The 27,598-nt window shown below is 51.6% G+C and overlaps 2 protein-coding genes across 7 annotated transcripts; both read left to right on the top strand.

The window, feature by feature from the left end:
• On the top strand, positions 1 to 8,527 carry KLK6 (kallikrein related peptidase 6). 4 transcript variants are annotated; one of them, XM_043437818.1, is made up of 7 exons: positions 1 to 126; positions 757 to 930; positions 1,297 to 1,344; positions 1,982 to 2,138; positions 4,926 to 5,173; positions 6,618 to 6,754; positions 7,863 to 8,527. In XM_043437818.1, exons 3-7 carry the CDS (start codon positions 1,299 to 1,301, stop codon positions 8,013 to 8,015), a joined length of 741 nt encoding a protein of 246 aa, XP_043293753.1. In that variant the 5' UTR covers positions 1 to 126; positions 757 to 930; positions 1,297 to 1,298; the 3' UTR covers positions 8,016 to 8,527. The 4 variants fall into 4 exon arrangements, with proteins under 4 accessions (XP_043293753.1, XP_043293751.1, XP_043293754.1 ...); XM_043437816.1 differs by having other exon boundaries at positions 13 to 126; positions 777 to 930; XM_043437819.1 differs by lacking the exon at positions 1 to 126 and having other exon boundaries at positions 629 to 919.
• Positions 8,528 to 10,893: 2,366 nt separating this feature from the next.
• On the top strand, positions 10,894 to 21,437 carry KLK5 (kallikrein related peptidase 5). Of its 3 annotated transcripts, none has more exons than XM_043436659.1 (7): positions 10,894 to 11,362; positions 11,518 to 11,644; positions 11,937 to 12,020; positions 14,539 to 14,800; positions 15,496 to 15,752; positions 15,886 to 16,019; positions 20,929 to 21,437. In XM_043436659.1, exons 3-7 carry the CDS (start codon positions 11,948 to 11,950, stop codon positions 21,082 to 21,084), a joined length of 882 nt encoding a protein of 293 aa, XP_043292594.1. In that variant the 5' UTR covers positions 10,894 to 11,362; positions 11,518 to 11,644; positions 11,937 to 11,947; the 3' UTR covers positions 21,085 to 21,437. The 3 variants fall into 3 exon arrangements, with proteins under 3 accessions (XP_043292594.1, XP_043292591.1, XP_043292592.1); XM_043436656.1 differs by having other exon boundaries at positions 11,507 to 11,644; XM_043436657.1 differs by having other exon boundaries at positions 11,489 to 11,644.
• Positions 21,438 to 27,598: the final 6,161 nt, after the last annotated feature.

Genomic DNA, 27,598 nt, shown 5'->3' with positions numbered 1-27,598 from the left:
CTGCACCCCAGCCTGGGGCCGGGGTGGGGACCGGCTTGGTGACACACACTCTCTTGCTGGTCGGCTTGCTCTGTCTTGCGGGGACACGGAGGCTCTTGAACACCCACAGAGGCGACTTCAGGGCAGGTGCGTGAATCACCCCAACCCCGCTGAACCCTTGCCGCCTGGTGGCCTGTACCCCGGGGCACTGACGGCCCGCAGGCCCCAGAGCACTCACAGGAGTGGTGGGAGTCCTGGAGGCCTGGGGTACTGCATGCTTACCTGGGACGCAGGCCTTCTGGGGTGCTCCCACCCTGTTGTGCTCGAGGACCTGGAAGTCTAGGAACTGAGGACAAGCTCCTGCCCTTCCTGCCTTTAGGTCCAGGTGTGCAGACTTCCAGCCCCTTTCTCCTTGGAGGTCCAGAATTCTCAGCCCCCAGCCCCTCCTTCCTCGACCCGGGAGTCGGGGAGTCGCCCCCCTGGTGCACTCAGGAAACTGCACCCCCTTCCCTTGACGCTGGGATCAGGGGTCAGCAGAAGCAGAGCTGTGGGGGTGGGAGGAATGCGCGTGGGAGGCCCGGGGAAGGAGGAAAGGGCGGGGCGGCCTCCTGCTCCAGGGGCCCGGGGAGGCAGGGGTTAAAAGGAAGCATGGGAGCATCTGAGGACAGGACGGGCCTCTTGCAGGCAGGCCAGGGCGCTGGGGTGTCTGTCTGCCAGGCCCTGGGTGCCCACGTTCTCTGTTTTCAGCCCTCTACCTCTGCCTGCCTCTGCTTTCAGCCTGCCTTCTCTCTACCCAGCTCCCTGCACCTCTGACTCTCTCCGTCTCCTCGTCCATTCATCCGCTGGGGACACCTACTGTCCCTGCCCCCAACCCAAGAACCGGCCCATCCCACCCTCCCACCCCCCGCAGCTGGCCCCCGCAGAAGCCCCAGGTGTGGAGGTGAGTTTCAGGTAAGCTCAGAGCCAAGGGGAGGGGGAGACACCCCAGGGCAAGGGAAGAACGTCAGGGGCCCTCCGTCCTGTTACTGAGCAGGCAAACTAGAGCCAAGAGGAGAAAAAAGAACGAGTGTAGAAGCATCAGGAGAAGGGCAGGGTGAACAGCAGGTTCTGGGGCCTCGCTGGCACCCCCGCCTTCGTGGGACCCTCAGATGGAAGGCGTGGGTTGGGAAGGTAAGAAACCGGGAGGCTACATGGGAAGGATGGAAGCCAAGGGTCAGGAGAGCATAGCCAGCCGGGGAGGATGGGGAGGATGGGGAGGGAGGAGCCTGGGCGAACTCGGAGGCTGGGACTAATGCAGCATTTGGCTTCCCTTCTCAGGAATGGCCGTGAAGATGCTGGTCATAGCACTGGTTCTGGGCGCTGCAGGTGGGCAAAAGGGCAGTGACGTGAGGGAGTCACTTTGGGCAGGGGGTGGAGGGTTGTTGATGGGGAAGAGAATGGAATTGGGGATGGGGACACATATGGCAATGCCGGGGAGGAGGTTTAGAATGAGGAAGACATCGGGGAGTTTAAGTTAGGGATGAGGGATGCAGGTGGGGGAGGGGTGGGAGGTGGGCTTCAAGATGTGGAAGAGGTTGAGGTTGGTTTGGGACATGGGGAAATTGGTCGGAGGTGGGTTTAAAGATGGGCTTCCCAGGAGGCCGCTAGTGGCAGAGAACTCGCCTGCCAATGCAGGTGACATAAGAGACACAGTTCCAATCCCTGGGTCAGGGAGACCCGCCAATGGAAGAGGGCAGTGCAACCCACTCCAGTATTCTCACCTGGAGAATCCCAAGGACAGAGGAGCCTGGTACACTGTAGTCCATGGGGCTGCAAAGAGTCAGACACGGCTGAAGCGACTTAGCAGGCACACACAGGTTTAAAGACAGGAAAGTTTAGGGATGGGTTTGGCTCTGGCGGTGGGGATGGAGATGAAGCTGATGGTCAAGGCAGCAATGGGGTTCAGCTTGGGGGGTGTAGCTGACACCTCCAGACCTCCCCACTCACTCAGAGCCTCCCTCAGCCCAAGCGGAGGAGCAGAACAAGGTGCTCCACGGTGGGCCCTGTGAGCAGACGTCTCACCCCTATCAAGCTGCCCTCTACACGTCGGGCCACTTGCTCTGCGGAGGCGTCCTCATTCACCCGCTGTGGGTCCTCACCGCTGCCCACTGCAAAAAACCGTGAGTATCCTCGCTGCCGTTAGACCCTGCGGAGTTCCTGCAGAATTGCATGACTCCCACGTCATGACACCGTCTTGATAACCAGGCTCAACTGGCCGGTATTTAATTGAGTACAGTATCCGTGCCAGGCAGTGTTTGGGGCCCTGGGGGGGTACAGCAGTGAGGAAAACAAGCAAAACTGCTGCTTTAATAAACCGGCCTTCTAAATGGGGAAGGAAGACCTTACAGGGCCCTGTAGGGAGGGGTGGATTTAACTCCAAGTGCAGGGGGAAGCACCCTGGAAAGAGCTGCCGCCGGGGGTGGCGCTAGTGGTAAAGAACCCGCCTGCCGCAGGAGACATAAGAGACACAGGTTTGATCCCTGGGTCGGAAAGATCCCCTGGAGAAGGAAATGTCAACTCATTCCAGTATTCATTCCTGGAGAATCCCATGGACGGAGGAGCCTGGCAGGCTACAGTCCGTGAAGTCGCAAGAGTCAGACACGACTTAGCAACTAAACAACCACAGGTCCAGGACCAATCCTCAGAGCGCTAATAACCAGTAGGTAGAGGAACAGCAGCCTCCATGTTTTTCAGTGCTAACTATGGGCCACGTGTCTAGTTAGGCACATGGAATCCCGCACAGTGAAAGAAAGAAAGAAAGAAATTGAAGTCGCTCAGTCGTGTCTGACTCTTTGCAACCCCATGGACTGTAGCCTACCAGGCTCTTCCGTCCACGGAATTTTCCAGGCAAGAATACTGGTGTGGATTGCCTTTTCCTTCTCCAGGGGATCTTCCCGACCCAGGGATCGAACCCGAGTCTCTCGGATTGCAGGCATCTAAGCCACCAGCGAAGCCCAGTAACAGACTTTTTAGACCCATTTTGCAAATGTAGAGGCTGAAGCTCAGAGGAGTAACAAGTGATAAACCAAGAGGTGTCGTGTCCCAGTGGGGTCAAGGGGAGACCTCAGCAGAGGTCTTGTCTTGCAGGGTCAAGGACTCAAGGACCTCCAGGGTGGTCTCCCCCAAACACAGGGAAACCTGGCATCGCTCTCACCATCCTCATTCATTCGTTCAGTGCACATTGACCAGGGGAAATCACAAATGCTAGATTTGAGCTGGGCCGTGTGGACTCAGCAAAGATGGAGACTGCTGCCCAGAGTATCTGCCCTTTGGGACACAGGAGTAGAAAGGCACCAGAAGACAGTTGTTGAATCCTTGGGGGCGGGGGGGCGGGGGGAATATAACCACAAATTACTCTTAAGTCCAATGAAAGGAAAAAACAGAAGTGGCTCCATGAGAGAAAAGAACAGAAGTTCCTGCTTTAGACGGAAGAGGGTTAGGACTTTCTGATGAGATGAAATTTAAGCTGAGGCACGGACAAAGAATGAGAAAGGGAAACCAAATGAAGAAGCAGGCTGAGCATCCAGGGCAGAGGAAATACACGGCCCAAAAAGCTGAGGTGGGAAGAGTCTGAAGAGTTCTAAGGAAAATTACTGGCTCACTGAGGGTCAGAGAATAGTGGGATTAGGCACTTGAGCTTTATTTCGAGGGTAATAGGGAGCTACAGAAAGTTTCTGAGCAAGGGAGCAACACTTTGATCCATTTCACAAATATTTATTCAATGTCTGTCATAAGCCAGACACTGGTCTAGGTGCTAAGGAGGATGTACCTGACTAAAACAAAAATCTCCTCTTTTTTAAAATAATATTTGTTTCTTTATTTTTGGCCGTACTGAGTCCTCATTGCTGCTCAAGTGAGAGCTACTTTCTAGCTGCGGTGGGAAGGCTTCTCATTGTGATAACTCCTCTTGTTGCAGAGCACAGTCTGTAGCGCGTGAGGGCTTCAGATGTTAGTCATGGCTGTGGGCTCAGTAGCTGTGCTGCATGGGCTTGGTTGCTCCATAGCATGTGGAATCTTCCCAGACCAGGGATCAAACCCGTGTCCCCTGCATTGGCAGATGAATTCTTAATCACTGGACCACCAGGGAAGTCTGAATATTTGCACTGTGACTGAGTCTCCAGGGAAGGCCGCACTGAGAAGGTGACATTTGAAGGAGGTGAGGGAGTGAGGCATGCAGGTATCTGGGAGAAAGAGTTTCTGGCAGGTGGAACAACCAGTGCAAAGGTCCTGGGGTGAGAGGATGACTGTTGAGTTCAAGGAAAGACCAGGAAGCCTGTGTGGCTGGAGCAGAAAGAGAAGCACAGTGGGACACAGTGGATGGATAATGGGGACAGATTGTACAAAACCTTATGGACCACAGTGGGATTTTTGGCCTTTACTCTGAGCAAAATGGGAGTCATGGGAGGGTGCTGACACAGGGAATACAAGGCTGGCTTATATTGTTAAAACAGTCCTGGCTGCTTTGTGGAAGACAGACTTGACAGGACCAAAGGGAGAAATCAGGAGTCCAATGAGGCTGCAGTCCAGGTAAAGAGGTTACGGTGGGTAATTAGCCTCCAACTAATAAAAAAATTAAAAAAAAAAAAAAAAAGAGGTTACGGTGGCTCAGACCAAGATGGTAGCAGTGGGGGAGGAGAGAAGTGGTAAGATTCTGGATATGCTTTGGAGAGACAAAAGGATTTCTGGACACCTTAGATACGAAGCAACACATAAAAGGTTGAGAATAGCCTCCGGGATTATTCTGAAAGGACGGAGTTGTCATTTGCTGAGCTGGGAAGATGGTGAGGCCAGCAGCAGGCCAGATGGTTCGTAGCACCAGGCTACCCCATCTCCCACTGTAGGCCCCTCCAGAGTCTCAGCTGCAGTCCAAAGGGCTCCAGGTGAGACCTCACCCTTTCCTTTCCCAGGAATCTGCAGGTCTACCTGGGGAAGCACAACCTTCAGCAAAGGGAGTTTTTCCAGGAGGAGAGCTCTGTCGTCCGGACCGTGGTCCACCCAGGCTACAACGCCGCCACCCACGACCAGGACATCATGCTACTGCGTCTGTCACGGCCGGCCAGGTTCTCCGAACACATCCAGCCTCTGGCCCTGGAAAGAGACTGCTCAGCCAACCACACCAGCTGCCACATCCTAGGCTGGGGCAAGATGGCAGACGGTCAGTAGGGGGAGAACGATGCGGGTGACCCGTCATCGCTGGGTGGTGGGTCATGGCGGGGGGAGGTGGTTCATGATGAGAGTCAGCGGGAGAGTGAATCAGTGGGTGAAAGTTCAATGGGGAGGGAGGGCAAATACGAGAGCTGGGCTAATGAGTGAACAGCCGGCAAAGAGAGCAGACCAACAGCTGGTTGAAATGGAGTCGGGGGACATGACATGAAGGGTCAATGAGGAGGGAGGGTCACTGCAGAGATATCAATCAGGGAGGGGGCCAATTGTCAAAAAGGACGGATCAGGATACACAGATGATCAAGAAAGGATCAACGGAGGAGGGACTAATGGGAGAAGAGAAATCAATAAAGCAGGGGAGCCAGCTGAAGGATGTGGATCAAGAAAGCGAACAGTGTAGAGAAAGCTGATGGTGGAAGAACCAATTGAGAAGAGTCAAAGGTCAAGAGGGGTCACTAGATAAAGGACTAGAGCAGAAATAAACCCAATAGATCAGCAGGAACCATGGAGGGTGGGCCTGTTAGTGAAGAGCCAAAAAAGAAGGGGGAATCAACAGGGGAGCACGAGGCCGTTTAGGAAAGAACCAATGAGGGGGCACAGCTTTGGATGAAGGGCCAGTAGGAAGGGAGAACCAATGAGGAAAGAAGGGACCAGTTAGAAAAGGCACAACAGTCAAGTGGTGCCCAATCAGGATGAGCCAATCAGGAAAGCAGGGTCCAGTGAAGGAGGAAGAGATATAACAGAGGAGTGACTAATAGAGGAAGGGAATACTGAAGAAGGTGGGGCCAATGGAAAAGTGACAAGTGGAGGCGGGACTTAAGAGAAAGCAGAAACCAATAGGAAATGAAGGCTGAACTGTGGCGTTGGAGAAGACTCTTGAGAGTCCCTTGGACTGCAAGGAGATCCAACCAGTCCATCCTAAGGGAGATCAGCCCTGAATATTCATCGGAAGGACTGATGCTGAAGCTGAAGCTCCAATACTTTCGCCATCTGATGTGAAGAACTGAATCACTGAAAAAGACCCTGATGCTGCGAAAGATTGAAGGCAGGAGAAGAAAGGGATGACAGAGGATGAGATGGTTGGATGGCATCGCTGACTCGATGGACATGGGTTTGAGCAAGCTCTGGGAGTTGGTGATGGACAGGCAAGCCTACTGTGCTGCAGTCCATGGGGTTGCTAAGAGTCAGATATGACTGAGCGACTAACCTGACTGAGAGAAGGGGTAATTGAGGAAGACAGTCCAATGGGAGGGAAGAGTGATGGAAAAAAGGACCAATCAGGAGTCAGGCAGTGGAAGTGGGTTTTGAGAATGAGTGACAAACAGGAATAAGGGGACCAGTGGGAAAAGGGGATCACTGAGCGGGGAGGATTTATAGATGGAGGATCAATGAGAAGGGCGGACTGTGACGTGATCATGGCCCATCTCTCTTTGCAGGTGAATACCCTAACACCATCCAGTGTGCGTACATCCACCTGGTGTCCCGCGAGGAGTGTGATCATGCCTACCCTGGCCAGATCACCCAAAACATGGTGTGTGCCGGGGACGAGAAGCACGGGAAGGATTCCTGCCAGGTGAGGACGTCGGGACCCATCGGCTACATGGCCAAGGACATAGACGGGCAGGAAGAGACAGACGCGTAGACCAAACGGAAGGGACAGACGCACATAGAGCCAGGTTGGGTGAGAATCAGAGGCAAGAAAAGAGAGAGAGAGATTCAATTTCATACACAGAAACAGACAGGGACAGGCAGAGACAGGAAGTGCAGAGACAGGATGGAGATGAAGAGATCAAGAAGCAGAGAGACACAGTCAGGAGGCAGATGGTGCCAGGAGACTGTCCCTCCTCCAACAGAGCCCCCACCAGTCCTGCTTGGAAGTAGCCAAGCTGTGCAGAAGGGGGACCCTAGCCAGGGAGCAAAGGGGCCCCATCCTCTCTCCCAAATACCTTTAACTTGGGTTCCTGCCACGTCGTCCATTGGATGTCTCCTTCCGATGCCCAAACTGACCCCTCTGCATCAGAGGATCTGCAGAGACCAGCCAAGAGGGAGAAAGAGGCAAAGCTAGAGAAAGGTGACGCCCAGTGAGCTGGATGCAGAGAAAGGGCAGGAAGAGAAGCCGCATTTCTGAGGCCGTCCATCCTCCCTTTAGAGATTTCTGTGTTTCTGAGTCTCCCTCAGTCTCTGTTCCCCTGACAGTGACTTTCTGTCTGTCTGTCTCTCTTTCTCTGTATGTGAGTCGTTCTCTCCATCTCTGAGTATCGTCCCCCCGTCTCTACATGTCTCTCTGTGTCTCCTTCTGTCTTTTTTTCTTTTTTTCAGAGTAGGTTTTTGAAATCATTTATTTGTTTATGGTTGCTGGGTCTTCGTTGGGGCTTTCTCTAGTTGCATTGAGCGGGGGCTGCTCTCTCCTTGTGGGCGGGCTTTTTCTTGAGGTGGCTTCTCTCGTCGTGGAGCAGGGACTCCGGGCACGTGGGCTTCAGGAGTTGCGGTGCGCAGGCTCACTCGTTGTGGCAGAGCCTTAGTGGCTCCATGGCACATGGACCCTTCCCAGAACAGGGCTCGCACCCACGTCCCCTGCACTGGCAGGCTGATTCACGGTCCACTGTACCCCCAGGGAAGTCGCCGTCTCTTTTTCTTTCTCCTGCGGGTCTGTCTGACTCTCTCCCCCTCTTCACCCACAGGGCGACTCCGGGGGTCCGCTGGTGTGTGGCGACCGCCTCCGAGGCCTTGTGTCGTGGGGTAACGTCCCCTGCGGCTCCAAGGAGAAGCCAGGCGTCTACACTGACGTCTGCAGATACGGTCACTGGATCCAAAGAGTCATTCAGGCCAACTGATCCTGACCTGTGACCTCCACCTCTTGACCTCTTCCCCCCCTGCTGCCCAGACCCGATCCTAATACTTAATAAAAAGCCATGACACCACAGTGCAAACCCTTCCTGATTCTACCCCAGCCCCACCCTCTCATCACTAGGTGTGACGGTGGACACGGGCTAAGGTCTTACCCCGGCTGCTAACAGAATACAAACAATTCCCTTCCAGTGATCTCTTCCTCCCCTGATGACCCCATGGGCTTAATTTCTTCCTACAGAGAAGTGGTCTCGTGTCTGGCCAAAGTCGAGTTGGGGGTCCCAGCTCCCCCACTTGCTCGCCATGTATCTACAGGAACTGCCTTCCTTCCCTGTGTAGGTTTTCTCCTCTGTAAAAATGAGGATAAGAATCGTACATGTCTCATCAGGCAGTGGCTGTGGTGGGGGAGATTGAGGGTTGTAAATGTGTGAAACACAAGCAACAGTGCCTGGCACACCCACGTGAACAATAAAAGAGTGGATTTTATTATTCATGGTGCTTTCTGCCTCATCTGCCTCTCTAAAGCCCAGATAGCCTTAGTCCCCTTTCACAACCCAACTTGACCTTCCTCCCCAGCCCAGGGAGACCTCCCTGATTCCTCCACCTTATGCCAGCACTGCCCGAGGGTGGCTTTCTCCACTAAACTCCCCTTGTAGCAGCAAAGGCAGGGAGATGAGAGGGCTGGGAGGCCACTGTGTGTGGGTAAGAGTGGTGGGAGATAAGAGGAGAGGAGACCTCAGGGACCAGATCCCAAAGGACCTCAGACCCCAGGTTGGGAGTCTGGGGCTTCTCCTGAGGGCAATGGGGAGCCATGGAAGGGGTGTTAGCATGAGCAGCTCTGGGACCAGGTACAGGATGGACTGGAAGGGAAAGACCAGTGAGGGTGCAGGGAGAGATGATGTGGGGCTGAGCAGGGGCCGGGGTGGGAGGGCTGGAGAAGGGAGGTTGGATTTGAGTACGCTGTATGGAGATGCTTGGGTCGGGGGCATTCTCAAGATGCTAATGACCTGTAGAAAAATTGGGGGAGGGGGGTGAGAACATCCGATGTGTCCTTGACATGGTAAATTATCCAGGATGGTGGAGGCCAGGGTTTGAGGCTGGAGAAGTGGGTGATGGGGCTGGGAATGTAGGTCAGTGGAGGATGGCACTGGGTCCTGAGTGCCAGGCTGAACAACTTGACCTTGATCCTGAGGGCCTTGAGAAAAGGGACAGGATAGGAGGCAGATATGTGAAAGATTGCACTGTAGTCCAGTTGAGGGGAGAGAAGGGGGTTGGGCAGGGAGGTGGAGAGGCCAGAGACGCTCCCCCCAAATGAGGGGAGCAGACAGGCAGAACTGGGTGAAGACCCAGGCTTGCATGTACCTTCTGGGGTTCTTCCACCACATGCACTGTGCACGATCCCATGCTGACGTACACGCCCTGTCCTCAGAAAGACCTTCCTGGCTTAGTCCCACTGCACGAGCCCTGAGAAAGACAAAAGGCCGTCTAAGCCAGCCATCCTCCCGGGAAGCTGAATGGAACAGTAAGTGACTCCCCAGAGAAAGGGAAACGAGGGTCCAACATGGGAGCTGAAGTTTGGAGCAGAAGTCAGGATTGGAGGGAGGGTCAGAGACCACGGTCCATTTGCTTCGCCAACATGAATGGCAACCTTAGTTTTACCCTGCAGAGTAGAAAGATGTCAGAAATTATCACAGAGTGGCCATTCCAGACTATCTCTCAATCCTAAAGATCTTTAGAGCTGAGAAAAAGTATACTTAGATGTCTCCAGAACCAAAGGAAGGTGAAATTTTACCAAGGCGAAATTTGAAATTAGCACAACATGGTAAATCAACTCTACTTCAATAATAAAATAAATTAAAATGCAAAAAAGAACTCCCCCAAACCAAACCAAACAAACAAAAACCTTCCTGGAATTTGGAATTAAAAAGGTGAGTTAGCTAAACTTAAAAGAAAGAAGTAGGATGCAGGATTTGTCACTTTAATGCATGAAATATTCATTGCAATAGGCAAAATAAGCCTCAGACTCTTATGTTTTGACTTTTTTCTCCCCCTACACACTGAAACCAGCCTCGGGGCTCTAAATCCTCCCAGTCAACGGGTTCTGAATTATAGAGGTGAGGAAGACAGCTCAGGTTTTGCCCTCAAGGAACATGAGCTCTGCAAAAGCAGCATCTCCAGACGTCATTGTCTGTTTTTGTTCACAGACAGACCTGAGTTGGCACACAGTAGGTGCTCATTAAATAGGTGTCGGATGAGTCCTTGGCTCTCACATCCTAGCAGAGACAGAGACTTGGAGAGACAGTTAAAGATGGATGCAGAGAGCTGGGGGCAGACAAAAGAAGAGCCTGGATGGTAAGGGGTCAGGAGAGGCAGGCCCGGATGGCCCGGAACCAGGGAGGGAGGAGGCACCCTTTGGGTTCCCCACCCAGCGCCCCATTTCCCAAGGGGCCAGGAGCCACCCATCCCTTCTCCCAGCCTCTTGGCTTCCTGCCCCATTGGCAGGTGGCCCTGCCCAACTCTCGCCCACACCTGGCTGTGCCCGACAGTGTGTGGAAGGCACCTGCGGGGACCCCTAGACTGGATCCCTGCCCCTTTCTGCCCCCAAGGCACCAGGTCCTGGATGCGGGTCAGGAGGAGGTGTTGAGGGGGCCCCTCGGCAACGTGGCCAGAGTCTTCCTGGCCCCAAATGGACAGTGAGGGAGACAGAGGGACTGAGAGATGCAGAGATACAGGCACTCGGTGACAGAGAGAGAGGGGGAAGGAAGAAGAAGGGGAGGAAGAAGACGAGGAAGACAGAAATAGAGATAGGAGACAGGGAAGGGTAGACTCAGAAAAGAGACAGGTAACAGAAAAGATACAGAGAGAGACCCAGGGTGTGGAGAAAGAGAGGTTAATTAAGAAGCACAGAAACACATAAGAGGGCATGAACAAACTTTGGAGGTGATGGATACATTTGTTACCCTGGTTGGGGTGATGGTTGGATGAATGTGGGTCAGAACGCATCACGTTGTACATACTGAACATGAGCATTTTACTGTAGCTCGGTCATACCTCAATAAAGCCGTACAAAATAAAGAAGAAAGAGACACTGGCTGGGCGCCTTAATACTGAAAGAGACTCAAAGATTCCAAGGCAAGCGGAACAGAGAGAAGGCTAAAGCAGAGGGAGGAGGGCAGGGGAAGGAGGGCAGGGCAGGCCGAACGAGTGAAGGCGCAGGGAAGACGGAAAACCCGAGCCCAGCGCGCCTCAGAGGAGGGGAGGCGCTGGGTTTGAGGCTCTGGGAGGCCCCGGGGCCAGAACTCTGGAGACCCTTCCCCATCCCGGGGCCAGGGAGGTAGGGAGTGGCTTTTGGGACTGGGTGGGGGGTGCTCTGGGGGCGGAGGTGGGGGGAAGCCCGGAGGAGTGGTTGCTAAAGCCCGGTAGGGCGCCTCACTACCCGGGAATGCGCCCCGGGGATCAGTGGGTGGTTATAACCCAGGCCGGTGCCAGGAGCCGAGGAGGAGGAGGAGGAGGTGGCGGCTGCAGGACCACGGCGGCGGCGGCGGCGGCGGCGGCCTGAGAGTCTGCGGCTGAGCGCGGAGCCGGGTCCCCACCCCCCACCTGGGGGACGCAGCAGGTGAGCCCTGGGGAGGGGCGAAGGGACGCAGAGACGGCTCCGTGTGGGCTCTGGTCTGGGAAGGATGCTTGTGGGTCCTCTCTCCATCTCATCTCCATCCTCGCTCGGAGACCAGAGACGGGAGGATGCTGCGAAGTACTAGAATTTCCCCCGAGCCTCAACTCAGCGCTCTGGGTGGACCACGTGCTCACGGCCCCTCTCTGCTCTTAGCAACAGGGGATGGAAGGAGATGGGGGTGGGATAAGTGGTCCCAGAATCACCTGCCTACCCTCTTCTCCCCCACCTCTATCAGGTGCAAAGACCATGGCCACGGGAGGAGCCGCCTGGTCCTGGATGGCCTGTACCCTAATCGCAGCCTTGATTCTGGGGGCGACAGGTAACCAGGACCCTAGTGTGTCCACATAGGCCAGCCATGCGGGGCGGGGGGGAGCTGTCAGGGACTCTATGACCCAGGGGGACCCCGTGTGACTAGTTATGGCCCCAAGGTTGGGTGAATGCAAATCTGCATTTGTGATTGTGTGTGGCAGTGGGACCGCTATGTATGTGAGCATGTGTGTGTGAGTGTGAGTGTGTGGTGCCTTTTCCCATATCAAGTGACTATCTGTGACAGGTGGGACTACCCTTTGAGACTGTACGTGTGATCGTGTGACTGAGTGTGTGTGCATCTAAGATGGTGTGTGTGTCTCAGTGACTGTGTGGGTGGCGGTGTGTGTGCTGTGAGTGCTATTGTGTGTGTGGCTGTGTGTGGCTGTTCTGCTGGGTGTATGGATGCCAGCTGGTTTCTGTCCCTGGGTCACAGGATTGAGTCTGACAAAAGTGCTTGGCGCCGTGAAAATGTGTGGCTAGGTGCCTTCAGGTAGCCATTTGTGACTGTGTGATTGTGGCTGGGTGCGACGTTATGGGTGGTTATGGGTGGCTCTCTTTGTGACAGCTACAGATATTGCTCACTAGTTTGACAGCAAGGAGATCAAACCAGTCGATCTTAGGGGAAATCAACCCAGAAACACTCATTGGAAGGACTGATGCTGAAGCTGAAGCTCCAGTATTTTGGTCACCTGATGCGAAGAGCCAATTCATTGGAAAAGACACTGATGTTGGGAAAGACTGAGGGCAGGAGAAGGGGATGACAGGGGATGAGATGGCTGGATGGCACCACTGATGCAATGGACATGAACTTGGGCAAACTTCAGGAGAGGGTGAGAGACAGGGAGGCCTGGCGTGCTGCAGCCCGTAGGGTCACAAAGAGTCAGACACAATTGAGCGACTGAACAACAACTCTGTGTGGTTGGTTGAGGCTCTGTGTCTGGGTAACTGTGTGTGGTCGTGTGTTTGGAGGATCTAGCTCCCTGACTGTGGATAGAACCTGGGCCCCCTGCATCGAGAGCTCGGAGTCTTAGCTGCTGGACCACCAGGGAAGTCCCATGACTGCGTATTTGTAGGGGTTGTATGTGTGACCACTCAGTGGTGTGTGTGAAGTTCCCATCCCTCCCACGACAGCAGAGTGTGTGGAAGAGGCTGTCACCACGAGACAGTGAATGAGGCTGGGTGACTTGCCCTGTGTCATGCTTGGTCCACAGAGTCTATCTAACCTTGTCACTACGCTATCGTGCTGTGTGCAGAAGTGAGGGGCAGTCTCTACACGTCCGTGCCCATGTCACTAAGATACTGTGTGGGGGGAGTGAGATCATGTCAGTTCAGTTCAGTCACTCAGTTGTGTTCGACTCTTTGTAACCCCATGGACTGCAGCACACCTGGCTTCCCTGTCCATCACCAATTCCCGGAACTTACTCAAACTCATGTCCATCAAGTCTGTGATGCCATCCAACCATTTCATCCTCTGCCATCCCCTTCTCCTCCCACCTTCAATGTTTCCCAGCATCAGGGTCTTTTCCAATAAGTCAGTTCTTCACAGCAGGTGGCCAACATATAGGAGCTTCAGCTTTAGCATCAGTCCTTCCGATGAATATTCAGGACTGATCTCCTTTAGGATGGACTGGTTGGATCTCCTTGCAGTCCAAGGGACTCTCAAGAGTCTTCTCCAACACCACAGTTCAAAAGCATCGATTCTTCGGTGCTCAGCTTTCTTTATAGTCCAAATCTCACATCCATACATGACCACTGGAAAAGTGTCAGCCTCCCCCAAATAAGTGTACCTGGGCAGCGTGTGCGCCACGAGGCAGAGCTGTGTGTGGGGATGATACATGTCACTGGGTGTGTGCATGTCTGTGACAGCCGTCGTGTTCTTGGAGAGTGCGTGTAAATGAAGATGGTGCTTGTCTGGGTCTTTAGCAAGAACACAAACAAAGACGGGTTAACAGGCGATGGGAGAACCGGTGATGGAGGAAGGTATCTGGGTCCCTTTGTGCAGGTTTGTGTGATGAAGAGGGGCTCACATTTGTGTTTTTGAATTCACAAAACAACTCTGATTTCCACCGCCCCATCCCAATGAACCCCTTCCCCCTCCCCCAGTCTGAGCACTTTTCTGCCTCTTTTCCTCAACCATACCCCAAGTCCAGACTTTATCTACAGTCAGGGATCCTTGGGCTGTGCCCTTCCACCAAGAAAGGCCCGTTTCTTTGGGTTTACCTCTTTGGGCCAGGTTCCACCTCCGATCCTGGCCACAGTTCCTAGAACCCAGCCCTGGCCTCTTCTTCCAAAGTCAAGGCTCTTTATAGACTCGACTCCGCGTGACTCTGACCTTGGCCTTGTCCAGATCGATTTCAAGCCCCACCCACATCTCAGGCTCTGCCCACACAAGCCCAGACCCGGCTCTCTCGAAGGCTTGACTTCCCACTTTTGGAAACTAGGCCCCACCCCTTAGGGCCCTAGCCCCGCCCCTCATCCGCTGACTGGCCCCGCCCCCGAGCTCCGTCCCGCCCACTTTCTGCCCCCAGACCCGGCTCTTGCAAACGATGTGGCTTCCTGCGACGACCCGTCTGCCATCGGGCCCTCTGAGAGCACCCGGGACCTCAGGCCTGGGGAGACGGAGGACACCCGGGCGGGTGAGAGCAGCAGCCGCATCGTGAATGGGACCAACTGCGAGAAGAACAGCCAGCCGTGGCAGGCTGCGCTGTTGCTGAGATTCAACAAGCTCTACTGCGGGGCCGTGCTGGTGCACCCGCAGTGGCTGCTCACGGCTGCCCACTGCCGCAAGCAGTGAGTGGGGGCTCCAAGAGGAGGGCTGGGGGGCTAGGGGAGGGGCATGGGGGGGTCTGGTGAGGGTGGGATGGGGGCTGGGGGTTGGGCGTGGGGCGGTCTAGTGAGGGTGGGATGGGGACAGGGGAGCAGAAGGTGGTAGAGTTGGGGATGGGATTTACAATGGAGCTGGGGAGGAGAGTGGGGCGGGGATGACGTCAGACTGGGAGGGGGTTGTGGTAGGGGATGGGAGTTAGGGATGAGCTGGATTTGAGGCTAGAAATGCAAGCCCTGGATGATTAGGAATGCAAGGCAGAAGACACAGGAGATGCGGGTTCTATCCCTGGGTAGGGAAAATCCCCTAGTGGAGAAAATGGCAACCCACTCCTGTATTCTTGCCTGGAGAATCCCATGGACAGAGGAGCCTGGTGGGCTACAGTCCATGGGGTTGCAAATAGTTGGACACAACTGAAGCGACTTTAACTTCGCTTTGGGTGGGGAAAGGATTAGAGCTGGCGCTGGAGATGGGCTGGAGATGCATTTGCCATTGTGACTGGGGCAGGGTTAGGCAAAGGGTTGGAGGCAAAGATGGTGTCAGGGATGGGTTTGAGGATGGGGGTGAAAATGGGGTTGGGGGTAGGTTTGGCATGGGAGTTGGCATTGCATATGGGGGTCAGGCTCAGAGTCGGTGGAGTGATCAGCACTGTCTTCCTCAGATTTTTCAGAGTTCGTCTTGGCCACCACTCACTGTCACCCATGTATGAGTCTGGGCAGCAGCTGTTCCAGGGCATCAAATCCATTGCCCACCCTGGCTACTCCCACCCCGGCCACTCCAACGACCTCATGCTCATCAAACTGAACAAAAGGATCCGCGAGACTCCGTACGTCAGACCCATCAACATCGCCTCCTGTTGTCCTTCTGCTGGGACCAGCTGCCTGGTGTCTGGCTGGGGAACAACCAGCAGTCCCCAGGGTGAGTATCTGGGTCTCTCTCGATGCCCACCTATGTCTGCCTTCTCCCCTTCTCTGTCTCTGAGCACTCTGCCCCTCCCCTGTCTTCCTCCATCGCTCACCGCCTGCCCGGCCCTGCGGTCTCTCTGTTCCAGTTACCTTCCCCAAAGCCCTCCAGTGCCTGAACATCACGGTGCTGAGTGACGACCAGTGCAAGAAGGCCTATCCAAATCAAATAGATAACACCATGTTCTGCGCTGGGGACCAGGCGGGCAGAGACTCTTGCCAGGTAAGGCTGGAGACTTCTCCATTCATTCAGCTGATACACACGGAAATCAGCTATGTTCCTGGAACCTTGCTGCGTCCCGGGGACCCCGTGATGATCAAATCAGTGAGACCCTCTGTTCCCACAGAACTCACATTCTGGAGCAATGCTTTCCAGTAAAAATATCATGCAAGCCTTATGTGTAATTTTAAACACTCTGGTAATTACATGTAACTTCCTGGGCTTCCCTGATGGCTCAGACAGTGAAGAATCTGCATCCAGTGCAGGAGACCCAGGTTTAATCCCTGGGTCGGGAAGATTCCCTGGAGGAGGGCATGGCAACCCACTGCAGTATTCTTGCCTGGAGACTCCCAAGGACAGAGGAGCCTGACAGGATACAGTCCATGGGGTCACAGAGAGTCAGACACAACTGACCAACTAACACTTTCACACACAGTTACATGTAAAAAAAAAAAAAAAGTAAAAACAAACAGGTGAAATTAGCTATTTTAATAATATAGATGGCCCAGTGGTTGAGACTCTACCTTGCGTCGCAGGGAACATGGGTTTGATCCCTAGTTCGGGAAATAAACTCCCACATGCCGTGGGACAACTAAGCCCATGTGCTGCAATGAAGACCCAGCAAATAATAATGATAATGACAATAATAATAATAATAATAATGGTGACTCAGTGGTAAGAATGTGCCTGTCAACGAGGAGACAAAAGTTTGATCCCTGGGTGGGGAAGATCCCCTGGAGAAGGAAGTGGCAACCCACTCCAGTATTCCTGCCTGGAGAATCCCATGGACGGAGGAGCCCGGTGGGCTACCCCCTGGAGTCCATGGGGTCCCAAAGAGTCAGACATGACTGAGCCACTGAACACACACGTGCAATAATAATATACCCTATTTAATCCCATGTATCCTAAGTACCACCATTTCAAAATGTAATTAATATGTAAGAATTAGGAATGAGATGTTTTACATCCTTTGATTCTCATAATAAGTCTTTGAAAGCTAGTGTGGATGTTTTTCGATGGTTTTTCTTTTTCCTGTTTTTTTGTTTGTTTGCGCCAGTGTGTCCTTGTCCATTGACAGCATATCTCAGTCGGGGCTAGCTGTGTTTCAAGTGCTCAAGAACACTGTGTAGCTAGTAGCCACTGCGTTAGACGGCACTGGCCTCAAGGCAGAGATCAAGCCTGTGTGGTATGGACAGGCAGGGTGTGCCCTGAAAAAAGGTACCACATTTGAGGGGCCACCCTTCGTACCACATACGTCGCGTGTGTTCAGCTGCCCAGTCGTGTCTGGCTCTTTGCGACCCCATAGACTGTAGCCTGCCAGGCTCCTCTGTCCATGGGTTTTCCCAGGCAAGAATCCTAGAGTGGGTTGCCACTCCCTCTTCCAGGGGATCTTCCCCACCCAGGGATCGAACCCGGGTCACCTGCATGGCAGGCAGATTCTTTACTGTCTGAGCACCAGGGAAGCCCCGATAAACATCACAGATTTGTCGTATTTATTTTGGCACTTTTCAGGCAAGTGCAGTCTTAAGAGTCTTATTCCCTCAAAATCTGTAGTGGGAAAGTTTTTTGACAAATTCTTATGAAACATCTCAAAAAAGGAAAATGGGAACTAGGGGTATTTTTTAAAAGGCGGTATTTAATAGACAGGATTGGTCACAAAGTTGTTGGTGTAGTAAAAAGTTTAAAAAAAATCCAATGGACAAGAAACTGCACAAAGAGGGTAATTTCAGAAAGTGGTAGGGACCATGCAGAAAATAAAACATCGTTTTATGATAGCGAGTGATGGGGGAGCAATGTATGGAAGGGTGGTTGGAAGGATCTTGAAGAGGTGACATCTGAGCAGAGACTGAATGACACACAGGAGCCAGCCTTGCAGAAGTTTAGAGCAAGAAAAGCATGTGCAAAGGCCCTGTGGCAGGAAGGAGTTCTGCTGCTTCAAAGAATAAAAAAAAAAGAGCCAGCATGTTTAGGGGACAGAGGTTGAGAGTGGAAGGATGAGTGGAACCCAGTGTTCAGCAAATATTTCTTGATTCCCAGGACACAGCTTCTTTATGTTCTCATGGGAGCTCTATTTGTTGAGGATGACAATACAGCTCAGGACCCTTCCCTATATTTAGGTCCCCAAAGGCTCTGGATGTGTGCTAAGTTGCTTCAGTCTAGTCTGACTCTTTGTGACCCCATGGACTGTAGCCCGCCAGGCTTCTCTGTCCGTGGGACTCTCCAGGCCGAGAATAATGGAGTGGATTGCCATTTCCTTCTCCAGGTTATCTTGCCAATCCAGGGATCAAACCTGGATCTCTTTTGTCTCCTGCATTTGGCAGGTGGGTTCTTCATCACTAGCACCACCTGGGAAACCCCCCCTCCCTCCAAAGGGTCTGCTACTGCTGCTGCTAAGTCACTTCAGTCGTGTCCGACTCTGTGCGACCCCATCCCTGGGATTCTCCAGACAAGAACACTGGAGTGGGTTGCCATTTCCTTCTCCAATGCATAAAAGTGAAAAGTGAAAGTGAAGTCTCTCAATCCTGACTGACTCTTCGCGACCCCATGGACTGCAGCCTACCAGGCTCCTCCGTCCATGGGATTTTCCAGGCAAGAGTGCTGGAGTGGGGTGCCATTGCCTTCTCCGTCCAAAGGGTCTAGAGGAATGTAAATTAACAAGCTCTCTGCTGGCAGGTTGTATGCTCAGTAATATTTGTTAAGCTGTGGGCTCAGACAGCACTCCAGACCCATTCTGATGCCTGGGAAAAGCTCCCCTACCCCAAAAATCTTACAAATGTAACAACTGCAAAAACTTCCCAGGTCCACCAGCTTAATCTCTGTTCCCAGTTAACACTGGAAGCACACACATCTGGATGGAGGGGTTTTTATGAGAAGAAAGCACGTCTGATTCAGATATCAAAATCTTAAAAAAGAAAAAAAAAAAGCTTTTAATTTTGTATTGGAGTGGAACTGATTAACAATGTTGTAACAGTTCGAGGTGAACAGAGAAGGAACCCAGTCATACATACACATGTATCCATTCTCCCCCCAAACTCCCCTCCCATCCAGGCTACCACAGGACATTGAATTCCACGTTCTCTACAGTAGGTCCTTCTTGGTTATCCATTTGAAATACAGCAGCATGTACATGTCCATCCCAAACTCCCTAACCATCCGTTCCCCTTGGCAAGCGTAACTTGTTCTCTAAGCCTGTGAGTCTCTTTCTGTTTTGTAAATAAGATCATGTGTATCATTTCTTTTTAGATTCCACATAAAAGAGATGTTTCTCCTTCTCTCTCTGTCTTACTTCACTCAGTGTCCAGATGTCAACATAGTAAAATACCTAGTCTTTCTGTAGCCAAGGGTAGTACTTTGGTTGTTTTTTTTTTCCCCTAAACCTCAAGTGGCTTTTTCATACCGGAATGCAGTCTGGGCGTGGCCACTAAAAGCAAAAAGTAATAACAATCATACTAATACTATAATAATAATAGGAGCTAATTAATTGCCAGACACTTTTTTTAAGTGGTTCAGAAGCATCAGCTCAATTAATCCATTTAACCATTATTATTAACTCTGTTTTACAGACAAGGAGCCAGGGCTCAGAGCAGTTAACTCACTGCCGAGTGAAAGGAACTCTGCAGGGATATTAAACAAGAGCGAACAAAAAAGGAGAGAAATTAAACCATGAGAAAGTTGAAATTTAGTGATTGGGGCAGCAGAGGGTTTTTTGCCTGGAAAACAGCATCTGCATTGTAACACGAGAAGAAGCCAGGTCGGAGGGATTTTGCATAAACATAAACAAGAAGGGACAGGAAAAATGCCCAAGTATTATTACAGGAAGGGTCATTACAGGGAGCTAAGGGAATTAAACAGAGGCAACCCAAATTAGTCAGCGAGAGCAATCCTCAATTCTGAATCCCCGGGGGACTTGTGGCGATGCCTGAAGATGTTTTTGGTGGTCTCAATGTGTCTGGGGAGGGAGGGAGCTCCTAGTGTGTAGTAGCTGGAGGGCTGCTGCTAAAGGCCTTATAATAAATGCACCGGACAGCCGCCCACAGCGGAGAACTGTCTGGTCCCAGTGGGTTCCCCAAGAATCCACTTGCCAGTGCAAAAGCCACTGGGGACACAGCTTCCATCCCTGAGTCAGGAAGGTCCCTTGGAGTAGGAAATAACAACCCACTCCAGTATTCTTGCCGGGAGACTCTCATGGACAGAGGAGCCTGGTGGGCTACAGTCCATGGGGTCGCAAAGAGTCAGACATGACTACATGAATGAGCGAGCGTGCAGAATGTTAGCAGTGCCAAGCTGAAAAAGCGTCACCCAGGGATTGATGACTGCTCCTCTGCAAAAGTGAGGTATATGTACAAGGCGGATTGGTGTCAAGGATGGGTGAAGAGTGAGGAAGGGAAAGGAAGGCGTGTCCAGCAGGAGAAACTCAGTATTCCAAGGTTGGAGGGAAGAGGGAGAAAGAAATAGAAGGAAACACAGAGACAGGCATGAGGGAGACAGACAGAAAAGAGGGTGGGGTTTGGGTAGAGAGGGACAGTGTCAGTGTGTGTCAGCGGCTCAGTCGTGTCCGACTCTGCGACCCCGAGGACTGTAGCCCTCCAGGCTCCTCTGTCCATGGGATTCTCCAGGCAAGTATACTGGAGTGGGTGGCCATTCTCTTCTCCAGGGGATCTTCCTGATCCAGGTAATCAAACCCAGGTCTCCTGCATTGCAGGCGGATTCTATACCATCTGAGCCACTTGGGAAGCCCAGAGAGAGATAAAGGGGGTTCCTAAAAGGTGGACTTGGGGTGAAAGAGTAATATGCTCTCCATGTGTCTCTTTTTACCTGTGTCTCGCTCTCTGGTGTCTTCCTCATCTGTGTGACCCCCTCCCTTCATCTCCCCACATCGCTGCCTCTCTGTGCCTCCCTGTCTCCTCCACAGGGTGATTCCGGGGGCCCTGTGGTCTGCAATGGTTCCCTGCAGGGCCTCGTGTCCTGGGGAGACTTCCCCTGCGCCCAGCCCAACAGACCTGGCGTCTACACCAACCTCTGTCAGTTCACCAAGTGGATCCAGGACACTATCAAGTCCAATTCATGACTCATTCCTGGACCCGGCATTCTGGACTCCCCTCATCCCCCCGATCCCCCCACAAGTCCCTACCTGTGCAGGGAGACCCTGACACTCCTTCCAGAACCCAGTTCCTTCTCTAAAATGTTGAGGTTGCTCATCTCTCCAGCGCGCCCCTCCACCTGTCTCCTGGAGTCAAGATCCCCCCTCCCTGGACCGTGGAGAGACCAGTCCTTCTGGTCGGATCCTGAAGACAGTTCCCGTAACACCCAGGGCAAAGGCTGCACCTCAGTCTCCCCAGCGCTTCCTTCTTCAGGTCCAGAGTCCACCTCTGCAGCTGTGACCCAGATTTGATCCCAGAAATAAAGCATCTGAGAAGGGGGCTTTTTGTGTGTATAGCCTCTTCCTTGAACGGTCGGGTGGCCAGGAACAAGTCACTGGCCCCTCTGCACTGCTGTTTGCTCTGTTGGATCATCATTGCAATTGCAAGAAACAGATTCCTTCGATCAGCTTTTCAATTTATTCACAAATGCTGATCAACTGATGATTTCCTGCCAGGAATGGGTCCGCATGCTGGGGATACTACAGCGGGCAGAACAGAAAAGATAGACAAACACATTTTATACTCTAATAAGTGTGTAAGTGATATGAATAAAAGGAGTACAGGGAATGGGGAAGAGAAGGAATGTTGGGGGAGGGGTGTGTTTATACCGGATGGTTGGAAGGGTGTGGGGGAGCAGTAGCCACCCCCACGCTCACCCCAAGGTGTCCACATCCTAATCCTTGGAATCTGTGAATATGTGACTTCATGTGTGTGTTAGTTGCTCAGTCGTGTCCAACTCTTTGCGACCCCATGGACTACAGCATACCAGGCTCCTATGGCCATGAGATTCTCCAAGCAAGGATACTGGAGTGGGTTGCCATTTTCTTCTTCAGGGGTTCTTCCCGACCCAGGGATCAAACCCCGGCCTCCCACATTGCGGGCAGGCTCTTCACTGTATCAGCCACCAGGGCAGCCCCATGACTTTCCATGGCAAAGGATGTTGCAGCTGTGACCAAATTAAGGATTTGAGAGGGAGAGGCCAATATAATCCAAAGGGCCCTTATACGAAGGAAGCAGGGTAGGGAGTTAAAATGAGAGAGAGACTGGACGATGCTATGCTGATGGGTTTGAAGATGAAGGAAGGGGCTGTGAGCCTAGGAATGCAGATAATGAAAAAGGCTCAGAAATGGAATCCCCCCCGCCGAGAGCTCCCAAAAGGAATTCAGTGATGTCTGCCAGTGCCTTGATTTTAGCCCAGTGAGACAACAGTGTGAACATGTGCGCTCCAGAACCGTAAGACAGTAATTTCTGTTGTACACTACTAAGCTTATGATCATTTGTTACGTCAGCAACAAGAAACTAATGTAAAGGCCCTCTCAGAGGAGGAGGCATCTGAGCTGAGACCTGCGAGATGAAGGGTTTCTCTGCTGGCTCAATGGTAAAGAAGCTGTCTGCTAATGCAGAAGACACAGATTCTATCCCCGTGTTGGGAAGATCCCCCAGAGAAGGAAATGGCAGCCCACTCCAGTACTTACCTGGACAATCCCATGAACAGAAGAGGGCTGGTGGGCTACAGTCCATGGGGCCCCAGAGTCAAACACGACTTAGCGGCTTAACAACGACAGCGTGTGAGATGAAAAGTGACCAGCCCCGTGAATGTCTGGGACCTGGAATTCCAGATAAAAGAATAAGTGCAAGGGCTGCAAGATGGTGATGGGATGGGCATTTCTCAGAAGGCAAAGAAGACCAGTATACCTGGAAGCCGGTTTGTTTGTTTCCCTAAAAGGTCGGGAAGCCACCAGGGGTTTTAAAGCCGGCTGGTGACAGTGCTAAGCAGATCATTCCAGATATTGGTGGAAAACAAAACGGAGCTGCTTATTGGCCAAAGTTAAAAAGGGAGGTGCGTTATCAACAGACTGTCCATGACTTGCAGTTGGAAAACGATGGGACAGATATTTGCCTCTGGGATGGCTCACTCTCTCCCCATGCAATCTTGCTTTCAGGGTATCTTCTCATTTTCTGCAAGGGGCCTTCTCTTTTCTCATCACTTCCGGGACAACTGGCTCCAGTGATTGGGCTGTCTTAGTTCACAGTCAACAGAGAGGAAAAAATCTGATTGGCTGCTCGTGGGTCAGGTGCTGACTCTGGACCCAATCAGCTATGGCTAAGGAGGTGGGGCCACCTATTATGGGCGGAGCCGATCATCACCCTTCCTTCAGCAGCAACCCGCCCAGCAGTGCCCCTGAGAAGGCTGCAGGGTGTGGCGGTCGAGGAAACAGACACATCTGGGGACAGGAGTTTTGGTCTTCAGAATCCAGATTTCAATATTGTATTTGCTCTCAGTTCACCCAGGTTTTTGTCTATAGATGTGAACGTTTCCTTCTCACCGTTGCCCTGTATGTTATTGTGTAAGCGTACTTCAACTTACTTACCCATTTTTACTTTGGATAAGTATTGGAGTAGTTTCGAAGTTCTTCAACAGCTTACTTTTTTCCTGATGTAACATTTGTTGGATTTGCCTGGTGGTCCAGTGGCTAAGACTCAGTACTCCCCAGGCAGGGGGCCTGGGTTCCATCCCAGGTCAGGGAAATAAATCCACATGCCGCAACTAAGACCCGGTGCAGCCAAACAAATAAATATTGCCCCCCACAATTGCAAAAAAAAAAAAAAAAAAACTATGGTGAAGGGTTTAGGAGAAGCCGTGTGCTTTGATTCTCCACCCACCCCATCCTCATTCTTCTTTCTGCTGATGGCGGAACCCAGAGATGTCCTGGATGGATTTAGACTCCAGGGTCAGCAGGAGATCAGAGGGGAAGTGTGTGGGCCAGGAGACAGAAGTCAAAGAGGTGGTCGTCATTCTCTGCACTGCATCACCACCTGAGACCCTCTATTGCTGTGGCATGGCATGTGACCTAAGTAAAGACGTTCACCCTACCTCTGGGTGGCCACGTGATCCAGTTCTAAGCAGTAAGACAGCAGCTGAAAACTAGCAGCTGGGTTTTCCTGGGAAGTTTTTGTTTTGCTGATAAAAGGGAGAGCATCATGTTTGGACTTCCCCCTCTTCCCACCTGGCATGTAGGTGCCCCGAGGCAGACCCGCCACTCTGAGGATAAAAATCACAGGATAAAGATTGGGTTGCAAGAAGCAAGAGGAATCTTGCATTCTTGGGGACTCGCTTAAGTATCTGTTCCAGGCATGGACTTCCAACATCTGGGCTTGAAACAGAGAATAAAACCTCAAGTGTCGGGGCTTCCCTGGGTGTCCAGTGGTTAAAAATCCACCTTGGAATGCAAGGGACACTGGTTTGATTGCTGGCCTGGGAAGATTCCACGTGCCACGCAGCAACTAAGCCTGCCCGCCTGGAGCCCCGCGCTCTGCAACGAGAGAAGGCACCGCCGTGAGAAGCCTGTGCACCACAGCTATAGAGTAGTCACCACTTGCCACACCTAGAGAAACCCCAGGAGCAGCAACCAAGACCGAGTGCAGCCAAAAATGAAACAAGCAAGTAAATGTATTTTTAAAAAACCTCAAGTGTCTGTCTGAGCTACTGGAGTTGGTTTTTAGTATGCTGATACAGAGGAGATGATTTGGGAAATAGTTTCCAGGAACTAAAAGCTGAACAAAGACATTGTGCAGATTTTCCTTGGCGGGTTCGACTTTCTCTTCCTGAATGAGATGTGTCTTTTCCGACAAGGAGGCCAGGATGGGGCAGATGTCGGTAAACAGTTCCCATGAAGGGTGGAGAGGATCAATGTGTTTCCTGCACGGTGATGTAAGCGGTGAGAATAAGGTGATGGTGGTGCAAGAAATAAGCTTCTTGCCTTACTAGACACACTACAAAACAAAAGGAATGCATTTTTTAAAGTGAGGCATTAGTGAAAAAAACAGATAAATGGGTCAGTGACAAAGAGAAGGAGCTCAGAAAGAACTCATGGGAACTCAATGTAATATTGTATGCTATATATAAAATACGGTAAAGCAGCAACTCAAATTAATAAGGGAAAGCTTAATAGAGAATTTAATAGTTTTCTTAACCCTATTTATTAATAGGGGAAATACGGTACACTTAGTTAATGGTATTAAGAAAACTGGCTCACTATGAGGAGCAAAATAAACCCAGATTTCTATCTGACACCACACAAGAAAGTGAAGTCTAGGAGTATTGGAGACCAATATGGAAGAGAGACAGTTGTAAAGTCAGTAGAAAAAAGTCAAGGAGAATATCTTTGAATCTCTGGGACAAGGAATGACTCCTTAAGACTTTAAAAGCAAAGATATTAGAACAAAACATTGGTTAGGTTGATTATGACAAAATTAAGAATTTGGGTTTAAAGGAGGGTAAAACAGACTTTTAATAGACATTTGTCAGAATGGGAGAAATTATTTGTAAAATCAAACATGAACCAGGGGAAAAGATGGAAAAGAGACCAATGCCTATAATAGGCTGAGCACTGAAGAAACGATGCTTTCAAACTGTGGTGCTGGGAAGACTCTTGAGCATCCCTTGGATTGCCAGGAGATCCAACCAGTCCATCCTAAAGGAAATCAGTCCTGAATATTCATTGGAAGGACTGATGCTGAAGGGGAAGCTCCAATACTTTGGCCACCTGATGCGAAGAGCCAACTCATTGGAAAAGACCCTGATGCTGGGAAAGATTGAAGACGGGAGGAGAAGGGGATGACAGAGGATGAGATGGTTGGATGGTGTCATTGAATCAGTGAATGTGAGTTTGAGGAAAGTCGGGGAGACAGTGAGGGACAGGGAAGCCTGGCATGCTGCAGTCCTTGGGGTCACAAAGAGTTGGACACGACTGACTTATCGACTGAACAACAAGAACAACCTGTGAATTGATAAGCAATAAGATGGACACCCTTAGGGGAAAATAGGTAAAGGATTTGAATAGGCAATTTGCAAAAAAGCTATGCAAATGAGGAGGTGTTCAAACTCATTAGTTATCATAGAAATGTAAACTGAAGCAACAGGATACTACTTTACACCCATTAGGGTGGAGAAAATTAGAAGGATGCGTAGTGTGAAGTATTGTTAGGGATGTACAGGCATTAGCATATTCAGGCGCCGCTTGGGTACCTGTGGTGGTTTCAGTTCTCTGAGGAAGGATTCTGGCAGTATTTCATCAAATTAAGTATACCCACACCCCATGATTCAGCCATTTCTCTCCTGACTATCCATCCCAAAGAAATTCTCACACACCCACAAGGGGACACGTACGAGGACGCGCCCTGCAGTGTTCTGTGTGGTGTCTCGGAGTTGGTAGCCATGGAGTGTCCATTTCAAGGGAGACTGTTGGGGGAACGTGGGGACAACCTTCCGTGGAGTTCCTGCAATGAGGCAGACGCAGGAACACGAAGAGCGAGGAAGAGTCTTAGAAACACAGCACTTGTTTGAAAAGCGACTTGGAAGAGAGGGAGATGTGTAATCCAACACCAGTGACATAAGTTAAAAATACACACATATAAAAAAAAAAAAAATACACACATATAAGAGCTACATGACATAGTTTGTGAGGCTGAAGGAGGAGGGCAGGAAGGAGGAAGGAAGGAAGAGAGGGAAGGAGAGAAGACAGAGAGAGAAGGATGGAGGGAGGGAGAGGAGACAGATAAAAGAGGGATCCCTTGCAAACCAGTGATGATAATGTTAATAATGATGTGTGTATGATATTCAACCTCTGAACTAAGGTCTAAAGGCAGTAAAAGAAAGAAAGAAATGAACTTGTCCAGTGATCAAGCCACATCTTGCACTGAGGCACTGAACCTCTTCTGCAAGACTGTGGAAGCTGTCTGTGCTGTTTCTACTCACTGTGGCCACCTCCTGACACCACTGTGTATCCCTCACTCGTTACATGAGACTCTGAACCTAACCTGGCCATGGCGGCTCCTTGCTTGATCCCTCCCAGCACACACACACCAAAGGCACGGGGTCGGCTCGGGACTTCGGAGAAGCCGAGACGAAGGGCGAAAAGTGTCATCGGGTGTGTCCCCAGGAGGCTGGTGTGTCCTCCGTCCCGTGCGCTCATTCTTGGGGGTGCCTGATCCAGGCTAGAAACTGAAGTCAGGGAGTGGCCCCAATTTTGGTGGTGGGAGGATCTCCCTCATGCATTCCACACACCAGATAAGCACCTAATTGTTGGCCCCAGAGAGGCTGGCAGAGGGTTACCTTGTATTAGTAATAATAATAATGACGCTGATGATGACAGCTCCCACTTACTGAGTGCCAGACACCTCGCCGCATGCGTGGCGCGCCTCGTCTCTCCGGTTCTGAGGGCAGCCTCTCTGGAGGGAGGCTCTCAATAAATCAGGAGGCTGAGGGGCAACGAGGTTGGGTAAATCCGGCTCCATTTCTGCAGCTGGTATGTGGCAGAGCTAGGAGGTGACCCAAGGAGTGGGAGCTCTGAGCTTGTGCCCGAAACCACAACACACTTGGGCCAACAAAAGCAAATAGAGGGACACAGAGCCAAACAAGGGATGATGATGAGCAACGAA

The sequence above is a fragment of the Cervus canadensis genome, chromosome 18 (assembly GCF_019320065.1).
Source record: "Cervus canadensis isolate Bull #8, Minnesota chromosome 18, ASM1932006v1, whole genome shotgun sequence".
NCBI classification, from domain to species: domain Eukaryota; kingdom Metazoa; phylum Chordata; class Mammalia; order Artiodactyla; family Cervidae; genus Cervus; species Cervus canadensis.
The sequence above is the reverse complement of the archived record's forward strand: the minus strand, read 5'-3'. Positions and strand labels throughout refer to the sequence as shown.